Below are 21,843 nucleotides of genomic sequence, written 5' to 3' on the forward strand. Positions count from 1 at the left end.
AAATTCCATTATGCGACAGCCCATATGCATTGCATAGACTCTACTCATATAAATATGTATAGATATTATAGATCTTAAAATATGCTGAAGTAATATTCTGTAGTTCTGCTGGTGGGTGTCTGACTTCACCTACTAACACTGCTCAAAATGCAGGCCATGTATAGGAAATTCACTGAAATTTAAACTAATTTTATTTACTTCAGTTATAGCTATCGGAAATACATAGAAATATACATATATTAATTCGACCAGATATACATACATTTATACTGCATGCGATAGATAGACTAATTTGACCTTGAGCTTATAAGAATGTATTTAAGATTCAGGGACAAGCACTTGGCTGGAAACATTCCAAAATTAGCTGAACTACATACGATTTTGTATTCGATTTCTATTTATGCTTTACTGCATATAATTATAACTAATCTCAGATTAGCAGATAATTACTAGATTTACGTCAACATTTTTCTCAGTGCATGGCGGCTGTCTCTTGGCTTCACTCGCGGCATTTTGTGGTTCTCCCCTCTACAAGAACACCCGCTGTGCCAATCAGTTAAACTGACTGACTGATATATGTATGTATGCATATATCTATACGTATACACATACATATGCATCTATGTATGCAAATAGCTGATATTTATTCATGTTGTGCTCCACGCATGCTAATTGATTGACTCGAAGGTGTGCTTGGGCCGAGCGTCGCGGCCATTGTTGAATTTGATAGAAATAGAACTTGGCTTATAGGGGAAATCGAGTTTGGACCAGCTCTCCATAGATGTACGAAATAAAAGAAGCGTTTCTTTAACATTTTATTATATTTATTGTACACATATGTCTGTATATTTGTCTGTATTTATATGATTAGGCGTATTCTATTACATCTGCGATTTAACATGCTAATATGGACAGATTGAAAGAACAGTATTATAGGCATATATGTATATATATATGAATGTTTGTATGTGTCTGTGTCTATAGCTAAGTGTAAACGCTTTCAACTAACTCGTTCGTGAAGATATTTTACATTTGTGCTCGCAAATCGGGGAAACAAAACTTGTTCTCCAGCTCTCAAGTGTGATTTATTTATTATTATATTATTCTACATTATGTATTATAATCGGTTATTTGTTGTCTTTGCTTTCATCGGAAAGGATTCTCAATAAATGTTTTTTGTCTCTCTTCTTTTTTTTTTAGCTTTTATTATAGTTATATATAGTATACTTAAAGTATAAACCTAGTAAGGCACACATATTCATTGTTGATAATTGATTTTGATTGCAATATCGTAAACGATATTCGCTGCGAAATTTGGTTACCCAATCCTATCTGAAGTCTGTTGCTGCAGTACAGCTTGGTCGCTCTTGTCTTTAACTGTTGATTTCTAAGTTGACCAGCATCGCTAAAATGTTGTGTAACTCTATATATGTATTTATATGATCGTACGTATATATATATTTGTATGTGTATATATGTAGTACTTCTAGTCCTTGCCGGGTGCACTCTGCCTGGCTTGGCAGCTTATCTGCGCGGCTTGCCGAAGCTACTTCCGGGGCCCAGTGGGCCGTATATCGCATGCGGCTGATGTGGATGTGGATGCGCTGGACCCGCTGCTCCGTTCGTCATGGCGGCCTGTTTGCGCTGCAGCGTGGCCGGACCGGGGGCCATTTGGCGGCGCTCGCCGTCGCTGAGGTCCAGGCCGGCCACCATTTGGGCAATCTCGCGCTCCTTCTTCATGTCCGGTGGATTGAACTGTAGGCTGGCCAGCGAGCCGTGGCTGCGACTGCGATGCTCCTGGCGTATGGAGTAGCTAAAGGCGCGCTCGTTCAGGTGACCCTTGCGGCGATAGATGCCCGTGCCGCCTGGCGACGGCGACTCGGCGCCCGAGTTGCCCGAGTCATCCAGGCCGTTGCCCATGGAGGCGGCCATCTTGCGGCTGGACATGCTCAAGGGACGCGGCTCGCCGATCATTGACTGCGCCATCGGCGGCGGCGGCACCCCGCCCATTGCCTGCTGGTAGGCGTAGATGGGCGGCACAATGGGCATGCCCACGGGCATGCCGACGCCGCCGTTCTTCTTATCCTTCTTCTTCTTTTTGCTGGTGGAGCGCGACGGCTGCAGCGTCGCGTACTGCTGCGGCAGCATCATGGGTATCTGCAGCGGCGGCAGGCCGGCCATATGCTGTGCATGCTGCATCTGCATCATGTGCTGTGCATGCGCCTGTGCCTGAGCATGTGCATGCGCATGTGCGTGCGCGTGATGCGGCGGCGGGCCGGGCGGAAAGCCGCGATGACTAATTGTGTGATATTGGCGCGCAGCGTGCGGCCCGGAGACGGGGCCATAGATGACGCTGGCAGAGCCGGGACCTGGTCCCGGTCCGGGATGCACTTGTGTGCGGTGCATCGCCGCCGCCGGATGCATGGGCTTTGGTCTGATCAGTGTGCCCGACAAGCTCTGGCTGCCGCTGGACTTCGAGGACTTCTTCTCGCGCTTCGTCTTGCGCTCCTCCTTGACTGGCGGCGGTGGCACATCGATGGGCGTGCTGATCTGACGAGCGCGCAGCGGCCTGCCCAGCGTGGACGTGTTGCCGGCATACAGCTCATAGGGACTCTCCGCGGCGCCGATGCTGTCCAGCTGATCCTGTGAGCCGCTCCACACCTTGTGGTTCTCATCGCCATTGTACACAGATGCGTCGCCATCATCCACGGTGACGTTCAGGTCGGCGCTGCTACCATAAACTGCAATGGGGTGAAGAAGTTGAAGGAGGCTTAGTATGGTTGAATAATTAAATATTCCATAAAATGTCTCTAAATAGAATTAATATTTCGAATTTTAAGACTTAAGAGAGGAACCAAGAACAGACTTTTCTGATTGATCAGCTACTCGATAATCGATTGCATTAAAACTTATTGTACAGCCAACAAAAATCGAACGAATCTTGGATAAGACGCAAAATAACAACTCTTAACTGTTTTATATAAGATGCAATTTATAAATATGTAAGTAGAAACCACTCCAAGCTAAGAACGAGTTTGGACGCATTTGATATCATGCAATCGGCTGGGTGATCTGAATGCAGCTCTTGGGTTTCACTCGATAGCTGGTTGACCTTCGCGGCCAATGGATGCTGTCCAGCCGACTATTAATGTCCAGAGCTGGGCGGGGGCTCGTGGGGCCCAGCACCAGGGCCGCACTTGTCTCACATTACGCGTTGAGCCGGGCAGTTGAGGCTAAAGCGCTGATTCACGCGCCAAGTGGCGACCGCTGGGCCCGGGCAATGACATTTCCATTAGCCAAAATGCTGGAAATTAGCCGAGCGCGTCTAATCCAAAAAACAAATTCAAATGAATATAGGCCAAGACCGTCAAGAGTCGACAGCAACAGCAACGGCAACGGCGCTCGCATTCAAATGAATCGATTGTGAGGCAATTGAATGCGCTTCGATTCGACTTTGACGACTCTTAAGTGTTCCCTTCGCACGTACTACACGTGTGTGTGTGTGCATGTGTGTGTGTCTTGGTCAGTTAGGCAATGCGAATATGTTCGACAGATACAGATAGACTTATGTGTATCTATAAATATACTAGCCACACACATACATGCACACACATAGACGTTCGCGATGCCGTTACTATCAAGTTGAGCGTCGCATTTTGTCGCAGCCGATGAAGGTTGGCGCGGTTCTGCAGCGCATTTGGGCCATGGCAGCAATCGCAGCACTGGCAACGGCAAACGGTTTTGTAATAAATAACGGTAATTTAATAACTTGAACGCGGCGGCTACACACCTGCCGCCAGCCAGCGCTGCGCCCCCTTCGCCCTAGCTTCCTGCCACAAAAAAGCAAAGAAACAAAAAAACCAGCCCAGCCCCAGTCGCTGTCGCAGTCGCAGTCGCAGTCGCAGTCGCCGTCGAAGTCGCCGTCGCCGTCGCCTTCGCCGTCGAAGTCACAGTCACCGCCCAGTCCGGCAGACGACAATAAAGCGACGAGTCAGTTTTTCAGCATACTCTGCCAGCGAGCATTATGAATCGACTATAAAATATGGTAATATACGAATATTGTCTAATTCTTTGGATTATTATAAACAAATTAAATATGCAGAGTGGAAAACTGTATATAACTAATATGCATCCAAATATATTTAATAACATTAGTATAATTCTTACTAGAGTATGTAAATTTAACCTTCTCGAGCTTTATGCCTTTACTATAAATCCGTGTCAGCAATAAAAACTGAAATATTTATTAAACAAAGTGTTTGCCTCGATCTTGGGTAAGCTTTGTTACGAAGAGTATTGGCAATTCGTGTTCTCAATAATAACTGTTCTTTCTAGTTTTTATTTGTGTATTCATTTGTTGTTAGTGTCTGCCTTTGTAGCTTCGCTTCTTAGCCATGCCATAATTTGGTTTGGTTCCTCCGCTCTTTTTCTTACTTTTTGCTATTCTGCTGTGGCTTTGCAGCTCTTTGGCTCTTTTGCTGCTTTGTCGTCGCTGCTGCTGCTGCTGCTGGCATGAGAAATCTCCGGTCGCGTTGGGGTCTATTGACCCCCGCCGAGACGCGGCCAACGTGCTCGACTGACTGACGTTGAAAATGAGAGCGAACTTTTTGGGCACTGTGCACGCCCCCCCGGGTAGTTCCCCGGCTAGCTGAAAAACTCTACATAAAAATTGTATTGTCTGTGCGGAACAGGCTGCAGACATTGTGGGAAATGCTCCGTTTCAGTTGTTGCTTCTTAATTAGCAAGCTTTTCACATGCCCAAATGTCAAATGCATTATATCGCATATATACAAAATGTCCAAGAGAGCTGTGTAGCTCTCTGGGCTCTCGCCCATTCCGCCAATTCTCACATAAATTCTGGCATTTGGCTCTGCCCCGTTTTGTAAATGGATCCATATCTTGGCAACTTTCATTTCTGAGCTCGATATTCGAAAGTGAACTTAAGTGGTTTTTACTGAAATTATATTTCAGTTTCAGCGGGTCGCTCACACTACATCTAAGACTTCATTTATCATTCTCCATACGAATTGAAAGTGTTGAAAATGTTCTTCTTAATTGTTTATGAACAGCATTCAAAGCTGAAGTTTCCGACACGATTCAAGGCAAGAGAATCCATAATTATTTCAACAGAGTCATATTGATAAATAGCTTATATAAATATAGGTGAATCAAAACTTTCACAGACTTCAAGTATATCTTTCCAAGATCTGAGGCTAATCTGAGTGGAACCATTTAAGAACTTCCTTATTATAATTATATATCGACGTGCCTGTGTGTGATCTGGTGAAACTCTACTTTGATTTGGTGTTTAAGCAATCCATTTGTGGCTTTTACCTCGCCCCGGGAGCATAATCTGCGTAAACGCTTTGCGGAAGTCAATCAAATTACGGAGCAATGTATCGGCCGGCCGGGCAGCTGGCTAGTTAGTTGGCTTCGATTTGAAATGCTTGGCAAAAATGCAAAAATGCAAAGCTGTAGCTGGTAATTACACTTCCAGCTGCAATTTACGCTAATTTCGAGCTTGGAGCGTGGAAGTTGATTTATAATTTTTAATTGTTTCGCATTTCGCTAGCTGCAATAATTACGTGAAATTGTTTTAAACAGGTCTAACCGAAGTCCCCCTCTTCTATCTCACTCTCTCCCTCTCTCTCTCTCTCTCCTTTTTTTTCTCTCTTTCTGCACTTATGTCATAAGCAGTGTGCAGTGCTATCCACAGCGCACTCCATTCACGAAAAGTAAAATTAATACTCTCACTTAATGTGGCGAGTGGCCTCAGCGCATGCGTGCGTGAAAATTGTATTTCCACGTTTTGGCTGGGGCTTGGGCTGGGCTGGAGCTGGAGCTGGAGGGCTTGAGTGAGTCATTGCAGCAAACTCCATGCCACGGAATGAGAACTCCGTTTAAATACAATGTATCTGAAGTTGGCCAAAAAACAAACTGTTGGCATTTAAGCGCATTTGCCATTCAGCTAAAACATTCCGAGCGGAAAGGGGAGTGCCAGAAGCCCAAATAGCGCCTTTGAATTTCTGTTTTGTTTTTGTTTCTACTCGATGCCAAAATGGAGTCGCAATGTGGCTTGGAATTCGCTTGTTGCCTTTGCTTGCCATTTCGTTTTCCGCTGTCTGCTTCCCGCTGCCCGCCTTACCTCTTGAGTCGAGCTCGTGCTGCAGCTGCACGGCCAGAGCTCCACTAGGTCGCGCTGCCAGAGCTGAGTGACTAATGGCAGAGCGGAGCAGCACCTACGAGCCCATAGATTGTGAGTTATTCATATATGCCGGGGCGCAAATTGAAATGGATTGGGGTCTGGAGCCAAGTGTGTGTCGCCAGGCACATCCCACCAGACAAGACAATAAAGATTGAAGAGATTTTTTGACATTGGTTTCCATGGAGAAATCTGTCAGCTGGCGTGAGTGCAAACACAGCAAACTTCACTGTGACTTGTGGAATAACTGATACGATCTAGATATGGGTGAGTACACGGGAATAAATGGGAGGTTTATAGAGTCTAGATTGAGATAAGTAAACTAATTAACAAATCATGTCCATAAGCAAAGACAATCTACAACAAGAAGAGTTTGCATAAGATGAAACGAATATCTTATGAATATAGCGAAGTATACTTTTTGACTTAATAATCCACTTTTAATTGAGAGGCCTATAATAATATATTTCATAATAACTATAGCGACATTCAAGCGCATACTTTATAAGAGCTACTCATAAATATAATAACTTAATTACAACCAAAATTTGGCTCAACTCAAACAGATTAAAGAATAATACAAGAGAGAGAAGGCAGCAAAGGTAGCATTAGGTATAGATAGAAAGAGAGAGAGAGAGGTGGCATGCAAAGTGGGTCAAACTCTGGAATTTGCTTTATTTTTCTCTCCTTTCTATGCTAGTCCAATCACAGCAAATAGCAAAAATCAAATTTGTGTAATCGAGCCATGCTTAAATGCAATTCAACATGGCAACAGCAGAGATTGACCACAACAACAGCAACAACAAAAACAAAAACAACAAAACTTTGAAAAAATGTTGCAAGTCAACGCGAAATGTTTGCCGAATGACTGCAACATGCAACAGAGCCAAGTCATTCAACTGCAACTGGATTTCGGTTAATGTGCCTGCCATTCGCTCGTCTCGTCTCGTCTCCCTCTCTCTCTCTCACTCAGTCATCGTCTCTATCTGCCAAACTATCTATGGGTATATTTCACGCTCAATCTCAGGCCAGCTTCTTTGCATAATAATAATGCAACAGCAACAGCGATGCAGCAACAACAACAACGGCAACAACAACGGCAACGGCAACTGCCACTTGTGATCGCTGCTCGTAATAGCAGCTAAAAATGTTGCACTGCCGCTCCTAGAGATGCCGCTCGTTGCAAGCGGAAGTTGGAACCTGTTGCCGCTTCTCTTGCCGCTGCGCCCACCAGTGTTCGATATTTCAGTCATGGTCAAGTGGGCATCCTGTTATTGTTGCTGTTGTTGCTGTTGCTGTTGCACGTCAATCAGCAACTAGTTTCCTACGTTGAGATATGTATATAGCTCTTTTTTTTGTAATATTTAAAAACTATAAGCTTTTGCTGCTCGGAACTGATTTCCTAATAGAATTTTCATTAGCTGATTGCATCACGGCCAGCCAAAACAAGATATTTCCCTCGAGCGCTATGTAGGTCAAATTTTGGTTAACTGTGCCGTTGCCGAAACTGGAATCTGGTCGCCAACAATGTGCAACTTGTTTCGTTATGGTATGCCTTGGTTTTTCGTTGTCTGTCGCTGCTCGGTGCCATTTAAATGGTACCACAGAATGTGTGGACAAAGCCACCTGCAAATTGCTTGAATCAACATGCTAGAGGCGCGGCCAGCAATCGAAGGCTGCAGGCTGGAGGCTGGGGACGAAGGCGATGCCAAATTGTGGGCCACTTGGTTTATCAATGGAGCTGAGTTGAGCCGAGTTGGCCAACAATTGGCAGCTGAGGTCGCTGCATAAACTTGACTTGAACTGAACAACAACAAGAGCAACAACAAATGCTTTTAGCTCTCGCTTTAGCACACTTTCAAGCCATTAAAATGCAATTGAAATTAGTTGATTTAATTAAAAATAAATGCGAGAGTGAGAGAAAAGCAATTAGCTAGCTGCCAGAGATTCCTTTGCCAGATGCCACACAACCTCAATTCGCATCGAGAGCAACAATGAGCGGCAGCAAGACCTTAATCTTGCAAGCAAATTAACAATGTTAATTAATAGAAAATCTACAGCTCAGAGAGATAGCTCTGAAAGAGACACACTAACAAACACACACATGCACACATGCACGTGTCTGTGTGTGTGTGTCAGATTTTATCATATCTAAATAAAGTTTCACTTGCTCACACGCTCAAAATTTAAGAATCCCCCCGCTCTGTCTCAGTTAGTCACGGGTCTGGCTCTACTTCCACTCGATTTCACACTTCCCAGCAAGCCCTCAAGTATACATACATACATATGTGAATAGCCGTGTGTGTGTGTGTGTGTGTGTGTGTGTCTTCCCACCACCAGCTGAAGCAAGAAAGTGGCTAGCAGGGCAATAACCAAGTCGACTCAAGACCAAGTCCAAAGCCCAGCGAATGGAAAGCAGTCATAACAAAAATAAATCCTAACCCAAAATTTTCTCACGCGTTCATCTCAATTTATGTGCTCAGTGAGTACATATAAACGTATAAATATATATATTTACGATCATGTGTATAAGCCTTATCTGTGTGTGTGCGCAACCCCCTCACGACCTCAACTTGAATCTGAAGTTTTGTGTTGGCGGCTCCGACGTCCACTAATCTGCACGCGACCACAGTTCCTGCCCAGCTACAATGTGAGTGTGTGTTAGTGAGTGAGTGTATGAGTGAGTGTGCTTTGCAATTGCACTTGGAAATGACAACTGCGCTGGCTGTGGCCGAGTGGAGGCTGTGAGAATGCCGCAGAAATATAAATTTTGCGCCTGCCTCACGGCATAAACTCTATTAATTAGCGTAGAGCATTAGGCGAGTCATTCCATTTGCATATTTAGTTTGAATGAGATGGCAAAAGATCGTGTAATTTCCTTTCTCGCGGCATTTACAGCCAATGTGGGGCTAGAAAGTGCTTCGATTCGAATTCGAATTTGGATTCGGTTTATTGGTCGCATTTCTAACTATTAACCATGCAGACAGCTCAGATTTGACCAGGGAGGAGTTGGCAGGTCGAAAGCGAAATGCGGCTAATTTGCATGGCTCGAGTAGAGATCGGCTCAAAATACATTTAACGTGGCAGCGGCTGCTGCTGCTGCTGCTGTTGCTGCTTTCCTCAGGTCTAGCAATTTACATGCTAATTATCATAACTTTGCTATAGCCGAGACAACTTCAAGCAACTTCAAAGGCAGTCGTTGACCAGGCCAACAACTGAAGGCAATGCCATAAAGCGGCGATTTCTGTGCCTCGACGAAATTTAAATAAGTGGAAAGTGTTTAAAACTCGGCAAGACAACGCTCTGGCGGCTGCCCGTAAGTGTTTCTCTGTTACCAGACACCGTCAGCAACATCGACTAAATGCTCAGCTCTGCCACTTGCCGAGCCCTCCATCAGTCATCAGTCATCAGTCGGTTCGACAGTCCGACAGCCCGACAGCCCGACAGTCTGGCACTCTGAGAAACGTGCATACGAACAAATTGTCAATAACAGAAGATAGAGAAGAAAACAAAAACAATAAAAACATTAAAATACCTGTACTGCACCCAAATACTTTCGACGCTGTGACAACATTTTCTATTTTTCAACAATGTCTGAGGCGTGTTTAAATGAATTTTTTTCTCTCTGGCTGTCTTTCTTTATTTTCTTTGCACATATTGTTAGACAGCAATTGTATGTGTGTGTGTGTGTGTATTTCAAGGTGAGGCTCATCTTTCGTGAATATTTTTATGATAAACGATTTACCTTCAATTTGATTACTGTTTATATAAAATTAAGTTCTGTTTATTGATATTGCACAACAAATAATTGTATAAACAAATCAACAGGAACAAATATTATACTCTGTCAATATATATATGAATTCATCTGATTTATAATCCTTGAGATTATATTATTTGCAATCAAGACTTCCACAAGATTCTGTTGCAATGAAAGAGATTTGAAAAGTTTCAGTAAATTTATATAATATCTCTTTAGATTAATGGAATCATATGGCTGATCATATCAAATACAATTCTGTATAGAGCTTTGTAGTCCATATGTTTAGAGATGACCACATCCATCTCTTTGAATGCATAACAAGTTTCATCAGCAATTTATTAGACCCTCTGAAAGGGCATACAAAGCTCTCTCATGTTAGCTACCTGATTGCTGAGATCATAGCCAAGATGGGAGACAAAGCAGTTGGCGTTTTTTGTTTTTATATTGTTGTTGTTGCTTTTGTATCTCAGACTTTTCTAACGTTTCGTGCCGGTCACATGCAGCTAATTAGATGACATGCCAGCTATACTTAGGCAACTGTACCTATAGCGACTAGCTGTATCTGATGGCTGCTAAAGATGGGGCGAAAATGTTCTCAAGGCGTTAGCTGGCTGGCGACAATTCGCGGAGGGGCGTGGCCAAACGAAAGACTTAGGCAACGAACTTGAGTGCAGCAGTTGAGTGGCATGCCACAATATACTTACAATTTTTGACTGATGTGTAGCCCTCGGCGGCGCTGCCTGTGCTGCCGCCATTCATGCCCAGGCCCGAGCCGTTGAGCACATGTCCGTTGGATGTGCGTCCCAGGCTGTTGAGTGTGGTGGTGCTGCCGGCACGCGATCTCCAGCCGCCCTGCCCGGCCAGGTGATGCTGACCGTTGCCATGGCCGTTGGCCAGGCCGACGCTGGTGAGGTCGCCATTGGACTTGCTGCCGGCGCCGCTCTTGAGCGTGCCGTAGACGCTGCTGCCGCCGCCGACAGTGCTGCCCGTCTCCAGCTGGCGAGCGTACGAGTTGTCAGCGTAGGCATGGAAACAGCATCTGACTAGAGCATTCGCGGCCGCCTCGCGCTTGCAAATGAAGACGTGGCACTCGAGCACCTTGATGCCGGTGGTGCGACGCAATATGGCTGCAAAGATGGGCGGGTGCTGGGCGCGCGGCATGCGTGCGAATGGCGAGTCCAGCGGCAGAAACTTTGGCTCCGGATTGGCATTGCCGCGCTCCGGTATCAGCACTTGGCGCACCGCGGCGCAGTAGTGCAGCGACTCGATGGGAAAGAAGCGGGTGATTTGCTTCAGATTCTCGTCCACATTCTCCAGCAGGATGCCATTCGACCAGACGCTCAGCCAGCTATCGATGCCCTTGGCACCCACAGCGCCCTCTGACGGATAGAGGCTGCGCAGCGGCTCCTGTATGCCCTGCAGGCCGTCCTTGCTCTGGCGGGGCACCGCGCTGCCCAGATACAGCACGCGGCAGCGGCAAATGGGCGTGGAGTCGCCCATTGTCACAGCAGCAGAAGCAGAAGCAGCGACGATAACAAAACAATATGTCTTACGTTATGCGCGTTCTTTACGTAGCGTAGACAACGTAGACAACGTAGGCGCGCACCGAGACCGAGCAATGTGGATTTTCTGGTTTTGCTTTATATGTATGTTAGCCACGTACCTACACACACAGGTATGCCTACCAGTGTGTGCTTGTGTGTGTGTGTGTGTTTGTGCTTTGTGGTGTATTCAAGTGTGGTTCTTAAGCCGTCGCGAGAGAATTTGTGCGCTTAGGTAAGCGGATATTTCTTACACAGCCAGTCGCATTTACTAACAAAGCACGCATACACTTGCAACATCACACACACACGCTCTCCCGACCATAATATCAGCGAAAAAACACGCGAACACTTCACAAAACTTGACGGGGTTTTTGTTGTTGTTGTTTGCTTTTATTTTGTGTGTTGTTTTTTGTTTTAGAATTTTCGCTGGATTTTGTTTCACTTATTTAAATGAATTTCGAATCTCGTTTCACACAGAGATGATTCTGCTTGGCACTCACTCACGGACGCTTCTCACACGTTCAATCAGGTTGAAAAAACAAATATGGCGTCATGGGATTCTGGGTTTTGCGGTTCCGTTTCGCACACTCCCTTGCGCCTACATAGACCTCTGCTATATAGGCAGTCGATAATGCAGCTGAGTTTTAATTAAAAGTCGTTTACTTTCTGCTGGCAGCTGCTCTTACAGCTCTGCCTCAGTGTTCGCTTGCTGTCTGCACTCAAAGATATGCGGTCCGCTCGAGACTTGCGATCGCGACGGCGTCTCACAGTGGAATGAATTCCAGCAACGCGAGCGGCGGTCTACGTGGTCTTTTCTGTCTGCCTGTCTACGACTCAACGCTCTACGCTCTACGCTCTTCTCTCGAGCCCGTCTCAGGTAGAGAGTACCTGTTGCTGCCCACCAGCTGGAAGGTGCAGTGTGCAGGTAGGCAGGGCGCGATACGAGCACTGTGGATTGCATTGCGAACCTAAGGTATGTTTCGCTCGCTCTCTCCCTCTGTGAGTTTTACTCGCACTCTCAGCTGAATCGGTGAGCAAGTATTTGCCGAGAACGATTTCTTTGTAGAGCTAGAGATTACCGGTTTTACAGCTTTGCAGTCAATAATACATGAGCCCATGTTTTGTTTGTCTCGCCAAGCGGACTCGATCAGCCGGCTGAGTTCTTTGCAGATTAGAAACGTCTATAAATTAATGGGCATCGGTTAATATGCTGAAAGGAGAATTTAAAGCCATGCTTGCTATTTCAGCCATTAAGACTTTTGCTGCAGAAAAATTAATATGGTATGAAGACTATATGGAAATTAGAAATTTCCTTGTGATTTATCAGGAGCGCATTACTGAATTGTCTTATTTTTCTGAAAAGAAAAGTAAAGTATTTTTATTCAAGATTATTTAATGTGAAACATTTTGCGTTTTGATTTTATTTAACATATTTAAAATATATTAATATATATCTATTTTAATATATATTACCTAAAAGTGCTAGGCATGACTGAATATTTACATTTGTGAAATCAATTAAATAACGACCATTTAAATCAATACATATTCTACTTTAATAAAAATTAATTTCATGTTGAATCCCTTACAAATTATAGGGTAGCTTTGCCTCAAGCAACTAACATAGCTGGTTATGGTTTATGTCTTCACTAAAAGCGCTATGCGCAATTTGTTTGTGTTTGTGTCTCTGATAGATCGCTTGACTTTTGCGAATTTCCAACACTGTTTGCAGGCATAGATTTAAATAGATTTTAGTGCTGCAATATATTATTAGACATTATCACTAATATTTTTAGCTAATACAATATATATTTTCTATGTTAGAAAAATATGCGAAAAATTTACAAATATTTCAATATAAAATAAAATAAATATATATAACCCTTCGTATCGGTTATTAATAATTAAGTGTTTTTGAGTCACGTGTATAATATGAATTGTTAGAATGAATCTAGAATGAATCTAGATGGAAACTCTCAAGCCCCATTTATATTGTACAAGGATTGGTCCTTTTATTGCGGTTAAAATAGGGCTACGAGGATAACTTTGATTTGAACAGATTAATGACAGTTATATCCATTTAACTTAAATTGCTTAGTAGTAGACTGAAAATTTGGCACTTTAAAAACACAAAAGAAGATCTGCTGCTGCTCATACCGCTCTCTCACATTTGTTTTACTCTCATCTCGCTCTGTTATCATCTCGCTATTTTCTCATCTTGCTATGATTTCATCTCACTTTCTGTTTTCAGCTACCGCTATTTGCAACAGCTGTAGTTTTTGATGTGACAAAACTGAGAGCATAGCAGAGCACAAACTTTTTATTGTTAGGCTACGGTTCTCGTCAAAACTGAGAGCGGTAGCGATAGCATAGCACAATTATGATTGATATTGCAATTCTATTTACATATACATATGAAATATTTTTAGTCATGCATAGTACATCAGTCAGAAATTTACATTTTTATATGTTTGTAGACATATTCACATATCTCGTTGATCAAATATTGGGGGATTTCATGTATCTAATGCGTGCCAGTTGACAGCAGAAAAAGTACATAAAATATTGTCCACTTTATCGGGCTTCCCATTTGTGGAATTTCCAGAAAGCAATGAAGAGAAGTTTAGGGAACGAGCCCAAAACAGCGCAATTAGACAGCCGCTGTGCTGCATGGGCGGAGATTAATATCTGGGGAAATTATGAAATCAACATCAAATATTTCATTTTAGGTCAATTAAAAAAAACGTTACCGGGATGTATCTTTATTTGCAAAAAAAAAAACACACATTTTAAAGAACGTAGCTGAAATCGAGTATGACAAAGAGTAAGTGTGTGTGTGAGAGAGAGAGAGAGGGGGGGAGAGAGTATTTGCTCACTGGGGGTTTCCTGGAATTTAATCGCTTGACCCACTCGCCTACTGCCAGACGACACTCACATCCGACATGGAGCCAATCGACATTCTGGGTAATATCGAGTCTATGATCAGTTCGCGTTCTACGCACGTGCTGCACTGCGCGAGCGAGTCAAACCTGTTGTCCAGTTGAAAACGACATTATCTCGAAGGTGGGCAAATTATCATGAATGCATTTTAATAAGCAGCTAACACAGCACGCGAACACCAGGTACAAAAGCTCGGCACACGTCGAGACGCGGCTCATTCACAGTTTAGCGCCCGAGTCGAGCTAAAGATCAACAACCGATCGCATAGATTGACGCTACTTATCTAACTCTTCTTGAGCACTTGGACAGGATGCGACTATTAATAGGCGGCTTGGGCCTAATGCTATTGGGCATGCCATCGCTGGTCTTGAGTCGTAAGTAATCTGAATAGGCATTCGGCTATCTGAGTCATATGCCAGAACAAAGCTGAACAAATATGATCTTTGTTTAGGTCTAACCAGTTAAACGAGTTATGAGTCGGCTGGACAGCTTATCACATCACTGAAGCAAACGTTTGTTTTTCTTTCAGAGACGGACAACAGATGTTACACCCCCAATGGCGAATTGGGCAACTGCGTCCCATTCCAGGAATGCCAATTCGTGCTGGATGTACAGAACAGATATGGCCGCAATGTGCCACGCTCGATACAGAATCAGATCAGGCAAATGGCTTGCAATGTGGCCAAGCAGTCGGTAATTAGCTACTACAATATAAACTAACTTGACCTGTACTAATTACCTCAATTGCCCTGTAGACAATCCATTTGTGCTGCCTCAACACGTCTGGGATTACTGCTCAGAGCGCTAGTAACGGCAACCGGGATTCTGTGACGAAGCCGAAAGCCCCATTGAGCACGCGCCAAACTAATGCCAATCTGCGACGCATCGATCCACGTGGCTTGGAGCTGCTCAACTCGATTAAGGATTGCGGCAAGAAGGCCAACACGAAGCTAAGCGGCGGAGAGGTAACTAAAATCGGGGAGTTCCCTTGGATTGTGCTGCTGAAGTATGAGACCTTCGGACGACCTTTCCTTTGCGGCGGCAGCCTGATCTCCGATCGCTTTGTCCTAACCGCCGCGCACTGTGTGAGGGAGAGCGCTTTGCCGTAAGTCTAATAGCTCACATTCCGCTGTCAAATCGACTTACTCCTTCTGCTCCACAGTATTGCAGTGCGCATGGGCGAGCACAATTTGGATACGGAAGAGGACTGTCAGTTTCTGGGCGGACGGCGCAAGGAGTGCTTGCCACCCTACGAGGAGTATGGCATCGAGGATATACGCGTGCATCCGAACTACGTTGATAACAACATCAACAATGACATCGCCCTGATCAAACTGGATCGTCCCGTTCAGTTCAAGTCCCACATCAAGCCCATCTGCCTGCCCATTGATAGTCAGTCGCAGGATATAGCATACGATCAGAGCTTCTTCATTTCGGGCTGGGGTCGCACCCAGGACAACCGCCCATCCTCAGTGCTGCTCAAGGCGGTGATTAGGCGGGAGGACTTGAGCGTTTGTCGCAATTACTATCCCGGTGCTCCGGTTAACGAGAATCACATCTGCGCTGTTGGCGATGGCATCTTGCACACCTGCCGCGGCGACTCCGGCGGCCCGCTCTTCTTCCGCAACTCTTTCAAGAACACGGTGCGCTATGTCCAGTACGGCATCGTCTCCTATGGCGGCTCGCGCTGCGGCAAGCGAGAGAACCAGCCAGGCGTCTTTGCCTCTGTCCTGAACATGTTGCCCTGGATCACACAGAATGTATATTAAGGACACGCCTATCCTGTGCCGTCTCCTAAACTCATTATTATTTATTCGTTAGCTTAGCTCTCAATGCCATTGCAATAGTCACACTTTGAGATTATTGGTCGTAGCTGTTAGTCTTTTAAAATATATAGAAATATAATGCAGAATGAAAATGAAATATTTCGTGTTATCATTTTTCCTTGTTGCGGAAATTGAACCCTCTTGAGGAAGTCTAAGGCCTTTAAGTTTAAATGCTGAGATGCTTTGTCTTGCCTATGGAGTGCAAATCTTTCAGAACGCATGACTCATTCACCTCTGCTCTCTTAAATGAGACATCTCTGGAATAACACAAATATATGCGCAATATCAACGACTAGAAATCTTAAGCTTCAGCCAAAAGCTTGGCATTTCTGGACTATAAAATAAGTGTGTGTTTTATGATCTATACTTAATACAAATTTATACAATATTTGAAAAAAATATTAAATTCCAATTTAGGAAAATTTATGATAAAGAAAATAGGAGATTTTTGTTTATTATTACTATCATTTGTCAGCGTTAAAAAAAGACACAAATACAAACATGGATCAAAGATAATCTCCTTTCATGTCGTGAACGGGTATAATTATGGGTTAGATTTATATATAAAATATTTAAATATATATGCAAATGCTGCTATATAAATGCTGGTCAAACAAATACATATGTTAAACACCTTGTTATTGCAAACACTATAGTGACGCCATGACCGACGACTATTTAGCTGAATTCGTCATAATTATTAGTGATCCACTAATAATCTAGAACTGTGAGGAATTTGAGTCACAAGAAAAATCCGGAGAAAATATTGCACGACATATATTAATTTATTCATTATTGGCAATTTTATTATTATTATTAATATTATTATTATTTGTTTATTTTACTTTATAAGTAATTTATTTAGTAATTTATTTTTGTTTTATTTATTTACTTTATTTTGTTGAGTAGTTTACTCAATGAATATATGCATATAGTGAAGAAGAATTGTGAATGCGTCTGTGGTCAACTAACCGCAGTGCTAATAAATTTATTGCCATTTTATATCGCATGGGTACATCACCGATTTTATTATTATTATTTAATCTATACCTCGCTGCTATTATCATAAGCATGCATGATTCATATCGATCGTAGGTAACGGGAATGAAGCCCATCCTCAACTAAGCTCGCAAGTCTGTTGCCCCCTCTGTTAACTTCCAGCGTGTGGCGCGTCTATATGAAATTGTATTCTGATTCAGTTCGGATTTTATAGCATTGAATCATCTAAGTGCTTGCTTGGATATGCATTGATTGCCAACTAAGTATATATCTTAGCGAGTTAATATTGCGTCTAGCTATAAATGCAATCACTTTAATGAAATGCAAAAAGTTTCACAATTCTAGGAGTATTACGATAGCTATACGTTTATTGTGGGGGGAAGCCCTGGGAAATTAATCTTTAATTTCTAGTGCTCAATTGCAGTGCATATTGAAATTGTATATGCGACTGCTAAGACGAAATTAGAAGCTCTAATCTGGCTCAATCTAGATTGGATAAAATTGCACTGCTTCTCTTATGAGTTATAGGTAAGGCAATGGCAACCTGAACAATTTATACTTATAGAAAACTGAGCTTAATTAATTAAAGATTTGTCATAAACAATAATTTCTCTACAATATTCAGAGTATCAACTCGGCTTAATAGTTTCCTGACATTTTCATAAACACTGAGGCACCTCCATTCATACAGGGAACAGAGAATTCAGGCTACATTAACTTGTCATAATTATAGAGGAATATATCGCATACCATATACTCTATCCTCTCCGAAAAGTCTTCTAGGCGATACATATTTCGTGACATGAGTAAAATACCCACCAATAAGGTATTCACAAGGCAAAGGGCTAAATTGATTTGAATTAGGAACAATGCGTAGATCTAATCTGAGCTACGCTTTTCCTTTGTGTTGCGCCGTGTGGTCAAATATACAAAAAATCAAAACAAAAAGCTGGCCTGTGGCTCACAACAGTTTCGGCTTTGGTAGCGAACGTTTCGCAGACAATGCACTGGATTAGTTTTCTGTCACTGACACTGAAGGGGTAAATTACTATTCATATATACTATAGAATATACATACATATGTATATGTTGCTGGTATTGAGACCAATTATATAATGAGTGCATATAACCCATTTTGAAAATAGGTCGCTCTATTTGGGTACACTTTATATATCGCTGACATTCATAGTGCCCGTGACCAAATCTCTGGTGGAGAGCTACTTCGCCACATCCGTGTCCTTCAACTTGGATACCATTTAGTAAGTTGAAAGGTCAAAGGATAGTGTAGAGAGTTAACTCAATCACGTTTGCAGTCTTAACTGGAATACTTCGTTTCCGGCCATTACCGTTTGCGAGCTGTACAACTCGGAAAAGATTTGGGACACGAGCGACTCGCTCTTTGGCATCGAGCACGACTTCCACATCGATGACTTTGTCGGCGAAATCGCCTTCTTCAGAGGCATCTGCACCAGCTGCGAGATGTGCGAAAAGGTCCAATGCCCAGACAACTTCACACAGCTGCTGGATGTGGTGGGATATAAGAACTGCATAAGCTCTCGCTTTCTCTCTGTTTAAAGACTTCTCTTTCAGTTTCGCAGCAAGTGCCATGAGCTTATTGTGGAGTGCCAGTACCTTAACAATATCTTCGACTGCTGCGATCAGTTCCTGCCCATACTCACGGAGTACGGCGTCTGTTACACCTTCAACTCGGTCCAGGCGCGCAAAGTAGCTCAGGTGCAGTTCAAAAACAATCGCATGACGGGAGCCGGCAACCTCAAGTTTCTGGCCACGGCGGACATTCAGGTAAACGTGCATGCACCCATCGATGTGCCATACCTCTTCTCCGAGGGCATGATACGCGAGACAGTCCTGCTGGGCAACAACAAGGAGCTCATCTTGAACGTCATCGAGGTCTACAATCACGAGAGCGTCGAGGAGCTGAACTATGAGCAGCGTCGCTGTCGCTACAGTCATGAGCACTCTGAGCAGCGCATCGGGATTTACGAGTTCTACAGCTTCTCCGGCTGCATTGTGGAGTGCACTGTGACCCTGCAACTGCTCTACTGCAACTGCACCAGCCACTTTATGGCTGTGCCCAGCAAGAACTCGCTGCCCATGTGCGACTACCAGGGCTTGATCTGTCTGACGGACATCCACGACAGACTGGTCGCTGAGCGCAAGTCCTGTGACTGCATGAGCTCCTGCGAGGAGCCAGAGTACAACATTATATACAATACAGCCGATGAGTAAGTGCCTTGAACTAGTTAAACGAATGTAACATGAACAGCTACATATTATATTGCAGCAAACAGGATTCTGAGAAAGATTTCTCGGATATTCATGTGGCACTGGTGGAGCTGCCCACGCAGCGCTATGTGAGGCGGGTTTCGAAAACATTTCTGGACTTGTTGAGTAAGTGCAAGAAGTGAACCTCTCCCTGGCTATTCACTAACTGGTCCCCTTTTCAGTCTCTTTCGGTGGTCTAATTAGTCTCTTCTTCAATCTCTCAGCGCTGCGCGTCGTAGAGGCAATATTTATGGGCCTGGAGTACCGCAGAGAAGTTTTAAAATGGTCAAATCGAATATTCGTTGGCACACTCAAATATTTAAAGATTTTAATCAAGTTAAAGTAAATCACAAAATGTTTTCATTCATATCTAATCTGTCTTCCGATTGGGCAAGTCCTATGTGCGTAATATATGTAAGTCGATTTCTCCTGTATGGGGTGATTCTAGTCTATAGTGTAGGCCATGTCTTACATGCTGCTGATTCTCTGTGGCACATATGTCAGGTCATCCACCTTACTGGATCCAGCTGCTGGCCTTATAATTTCAATCAGCGTGTCCATATAGCTGGGCAAATAGACGCAGCTCGAGAATACCAAGAGCACAAACATCAACAAGAAGATTCCATCTGCGCATACATGAACAATGTGATCATTTGGAAAAAACGTTATCATGACCTTACTTACTGATTAGCTTCTTCTCCCAGGGCTCAAACATATTGATGCAGGTGACCAGCTCATATTGCCGATATAAGTGTGCGGCAGAATCCTTTAAATTCCACATTTTAGCTAAATACTTTTCAAGTATTGAGTAGAGACTTCACAGGTATGACACAATCAGGCGACTTTGACTTCTAACAACTTTACTTGAAAAGTGCTAAATACGACTTTTGGGCATTTCATTCGCTTAAGTATTTCATTCGATTCGCTTAAAAATTCTATTGTTAATAAATATTAAATCAGCTGTTTTGCCAGTGTGACCGCTGCTGTATGCCAAATACTCAGTGTTGCACAGCTCATTCACTTGAAGTTTCATAGCAATCAGCTATTGAGCGAGTACTGCGGTTGGTTGGCGGTTTCAAATTTTCAAGTTTATAAGTGATTATTGGGTAGCAAAACTTTAATATGCAAATATTAATAAAAAAGTCATTAGAATCAATGTAAAATTAAAACAAATATAAGCGTCGAGCTATCGGCTTTGGATACTAACCCAGAAATATATTTTATAATACATCCTATCGAATCTATATAAATCTTTCAATCAAATTAAGACGATTTACTTTTAGCTTTCTTTATATATCACATAATGCAAATTTTTATCCACTTCTCGAGCACCTGTCCAAAGCTGTCGAATTAAATTAGTAAATATATCGATCTACGGCTCGCAACCGGAATACCTGAAAAGAATGCGTATGATGTCGAGATGCGCATTTAAAATCCAAGCTGACATTGAACATGGCGAATTAGTATTATTAATTGTAAGTTGCATTTAATTGCGTTCAGCTCGAGTGAAATTTGTTGTAACTTTGGGTGACCCAAAACAACACAGCAATATTTCATGATCCAGAGTCAAGAGTCTAGACCAATTGCCTATGCTATAGATAAATTTGCCTTTGAACAAACGTCTGGACCATCTTCGAGTAGCGTGGCCGGCTGCAAGACAAAACAGGATTTCGAGCCATTGCACCATAATTTGCACTGGGAAACTAGCACACTGGTCCGCAATGGCCACATGTGGCCAGCTGTATTGGCCCGAGCACTTGCCAAGAGTTACGTTGGCCATGACGACGACGACGAAGACGAAGACGGCGACGACGCTATCAATGCTGCCGTTGCGGATTGACAGGCGAGCAGTGGCTTGATTTATGCGCGCGGCGGAGGAATGTGGCAAAGTGTAAAAAATGTTTACACTCACACTCACTCTCACACAGAGACAGACTCACATAGCGACACCCAGTCTCAATCTGTGTCTAAGGCGAGTCCAGACCAGAGCAGGCGAGACCGAGTCACGCATATGCAGCGACAACTAATTCAATTTCCACTTGCCAGCCAGCCAGCCAGCCAGGCAACCAAGTGGCGAACATGGCGGCTGTTTAGCCAAGTGTGCACGCCTAATTGGTAATGCGATCGGCTTTATTGAGGCGCAGGCGCAGGCGCTGTAACTGAGACTCTGGCCATAGCTGAATCAGTTGCAGGCTATCGTTGTCGTTCAGCGTAAATCCCATTACGTGCAATCCGTTTCGAGCCATAAACATGTTGCTGCAGCTGCACCGCCAGCACCACCGC

General features: G+C 43.6%; 4 protein-coding genes across 4 annotated transcripts; 2 read left to right on the forward strand and 2 right to left on the reverse strand.

Annotated features, from left to right (window-relative positions):
- Nucleotides 1-813: 813 nt before the first annotated feature.
- Nucleotides 814-12,288, reverse strand: LOC108658148 (uncharacterized). The gene is made up of 2 exons (XM_030382650.2): nucleotides 10,670-12,288; nucleotides 814-2,741 (listed from the first exon to the last, which is right to left on the reverse strand). The coding sequence occupies exons 1-2, from the start codon at nucleotides 11,463-11,465 to the stop codon at nucleotides 1,525-1,527; spliced, it is 2,013 nt and encodes a 670-aa protein (XP_030238510.1). The 5' UTR covers nucleotides 11,466-12,288; the 3' UTR covers nucleotides 814-1,524.
- A 2,331-nt stretch (nucleotides 12,289-14,619) lies between these two features.
- On the forward strand, nucleotides 14,620-16,372 carry LOC115561973 (phenoloxidase-activating factor 3). The gene is made up of 4 exons (XM_030382652.2): nucleotides 14,620-14,823; nucleotides 14,979-15,142; nucleotides 15,205-15,554; nucleotides 15,612-16,372. Exons 1-4 carry the CDS (start codon nucleotides 14,760-14,762, stop codon nucleotides 16,216-16,218), a joined length of 1,185 nt encoding a protein of 394 aa, XP_030238512.1. The 5' UTR covers nucleotides 14,620-14,759; the 3' UTR covers nucleotides 16,219-16,372.
- A 1,737-nt stretch (nucleotides 16,373-18,109) lies between these two features.
- On the forward strand, nucleotides 18,110-19,907 carry ppk31 (pickpocket 31). Its single transcript, XM_030382651.2, has 6 exons — nucleotides 18,110-18,314; nucleotides 18,420-18,533; nucleotides 18,588-18,804; nucleotides 18,865-19,520; nucleotides 19,580-19,686; nucleotides 19,743-19,907. Exons 1-6 carry the CDS (start codon nucleotides 18,277-18,279, stop codon nucleotides 19,904-19,906), a joined length of 1,296 nt encoding a protein of 431 aa, XP_030238511.1. The 5' UTR covers nucleotides 18,110-18,276; the 3' UTR covers nucleotide 19,907.
- On the reverse strand, nucleotides 19,859-20,549 carry LOC115561974 (serine palmitoyltransferase small subunit B). Its single transcript, XM_030382653.2, has 2 exons — nucleotides 20,245-20,549; nucleotides 19,859-20,186 (listed from the first exon to the last, which is right to left on the reverse strand). The coding sequence occupies exons 1-2, from the start codon at nucleotides 20,339-20,341 to the stop codon at nucleotides 20,029-20,031; spliced, it is 255 nt and encodes an 84-aa protein (XP_030238513.1). The 5' UTR covers nucleotides 20,342-20,549; the 3' UTR covers nucleotides 19,859-20,028.
- Nucleotides 20,550-21,843: the final 1,294 nt, after the last annotated feature.

Source organism: Drosophila navojoa, chromosome 2 (assembly GCF_054131105.1).
Source record: "Drosophila navojoa isolate 15081-1374.11 chromosome 2, UAZ_NAV_1.0, whole genome shotgun sequence".
Lineage (NCBI taxonomy): Eukaryota > Metazoa > Arthropoda > Insecta > Diptera > Drosophilidae > Drosophila > Drosophila navojoa.

What these genes read in the sequence shown, in the direction of transcription:
- LOC108658148 (XM_030382650.2), bottom strand. Translation starts at nt 11,465, where the DNA reads ATGGGCGACTCCACGCCCATTTGCCGCTGCCGCGTGCTGTATCTGGGC. An exon ending in CTACACATCAGTCAAAAATT is followed by an intron (nt 2,742 to 10,669) that starts GTAAGTATATTG and finishes ACCCCATTGCAG; the next exon opens with TTTATGGTAGCAGCGCCGAC.
- LOC115561973 (XM_030382652.2), top strand. Translation starts at nt 14,760, where the DNA reads ATGCGACTATTAATAGGCGGCTTGGGCCTAATGCTATTGGGCATGCCA. An exon ending in GCAATGTGGCCAAGCAGTCG is followed by an intron (nt 15,143 to 15,204) that starts GTAATTAGCTAC and finishes ATTGCCCTGTAG; the next exon opens with ACAATCCATTTGTGCTGCCT. An exon ending in GTGAGGGAGAGCGCTTTGCC is followed by an intron (nt 15,555 to 15,611) that starts GTAAGTCTAATA and finishes TCTGCTCCACAG; the next exon opens with TATTGCAGTGCGCATGGGCG.
- ppk31 (XM_030382651.2), top strand. Translation starts at nt 18,277, where the DNA reads ATGCACTGGATTAGTTTTCTGTCACTGACACTGAAGGG. An exon ending in TCACACAGCTGCTGGATGTG is followed by an intron (nt 18,805 to 18,864) that starts GTGGGATATAAG and finishes CTTCTCTTTCAG; the next exon opens with TTTCGCAGCAAGTGCCATGA. An exon ending in ATATACAATACAGCCGATGA is followed by an intron (nt 19,521 to 19,579) that starts GTAAGTGCCTTG and finishes ATTATATTGCAG; the next exon opens with CAAACAGGATTCTGAGAAAG.
- LOC115561974 (XM_030382653.2), bottom strand. Translation starts at nt 20,341, where the DNA reads ATGTGGAATTTAAAGGATTCTGCCGCACACTTATATCGGCAATATGAG. An exon ending in CTGGGAGAAGAAGCTAATCA is followed by an intron (nt 20,187 to 20,244) that starts GTAAGTAAGGTC and finishes ATGTATGCGCAG; the next exon opens with ATGGAATCTTCTTGTTGATG.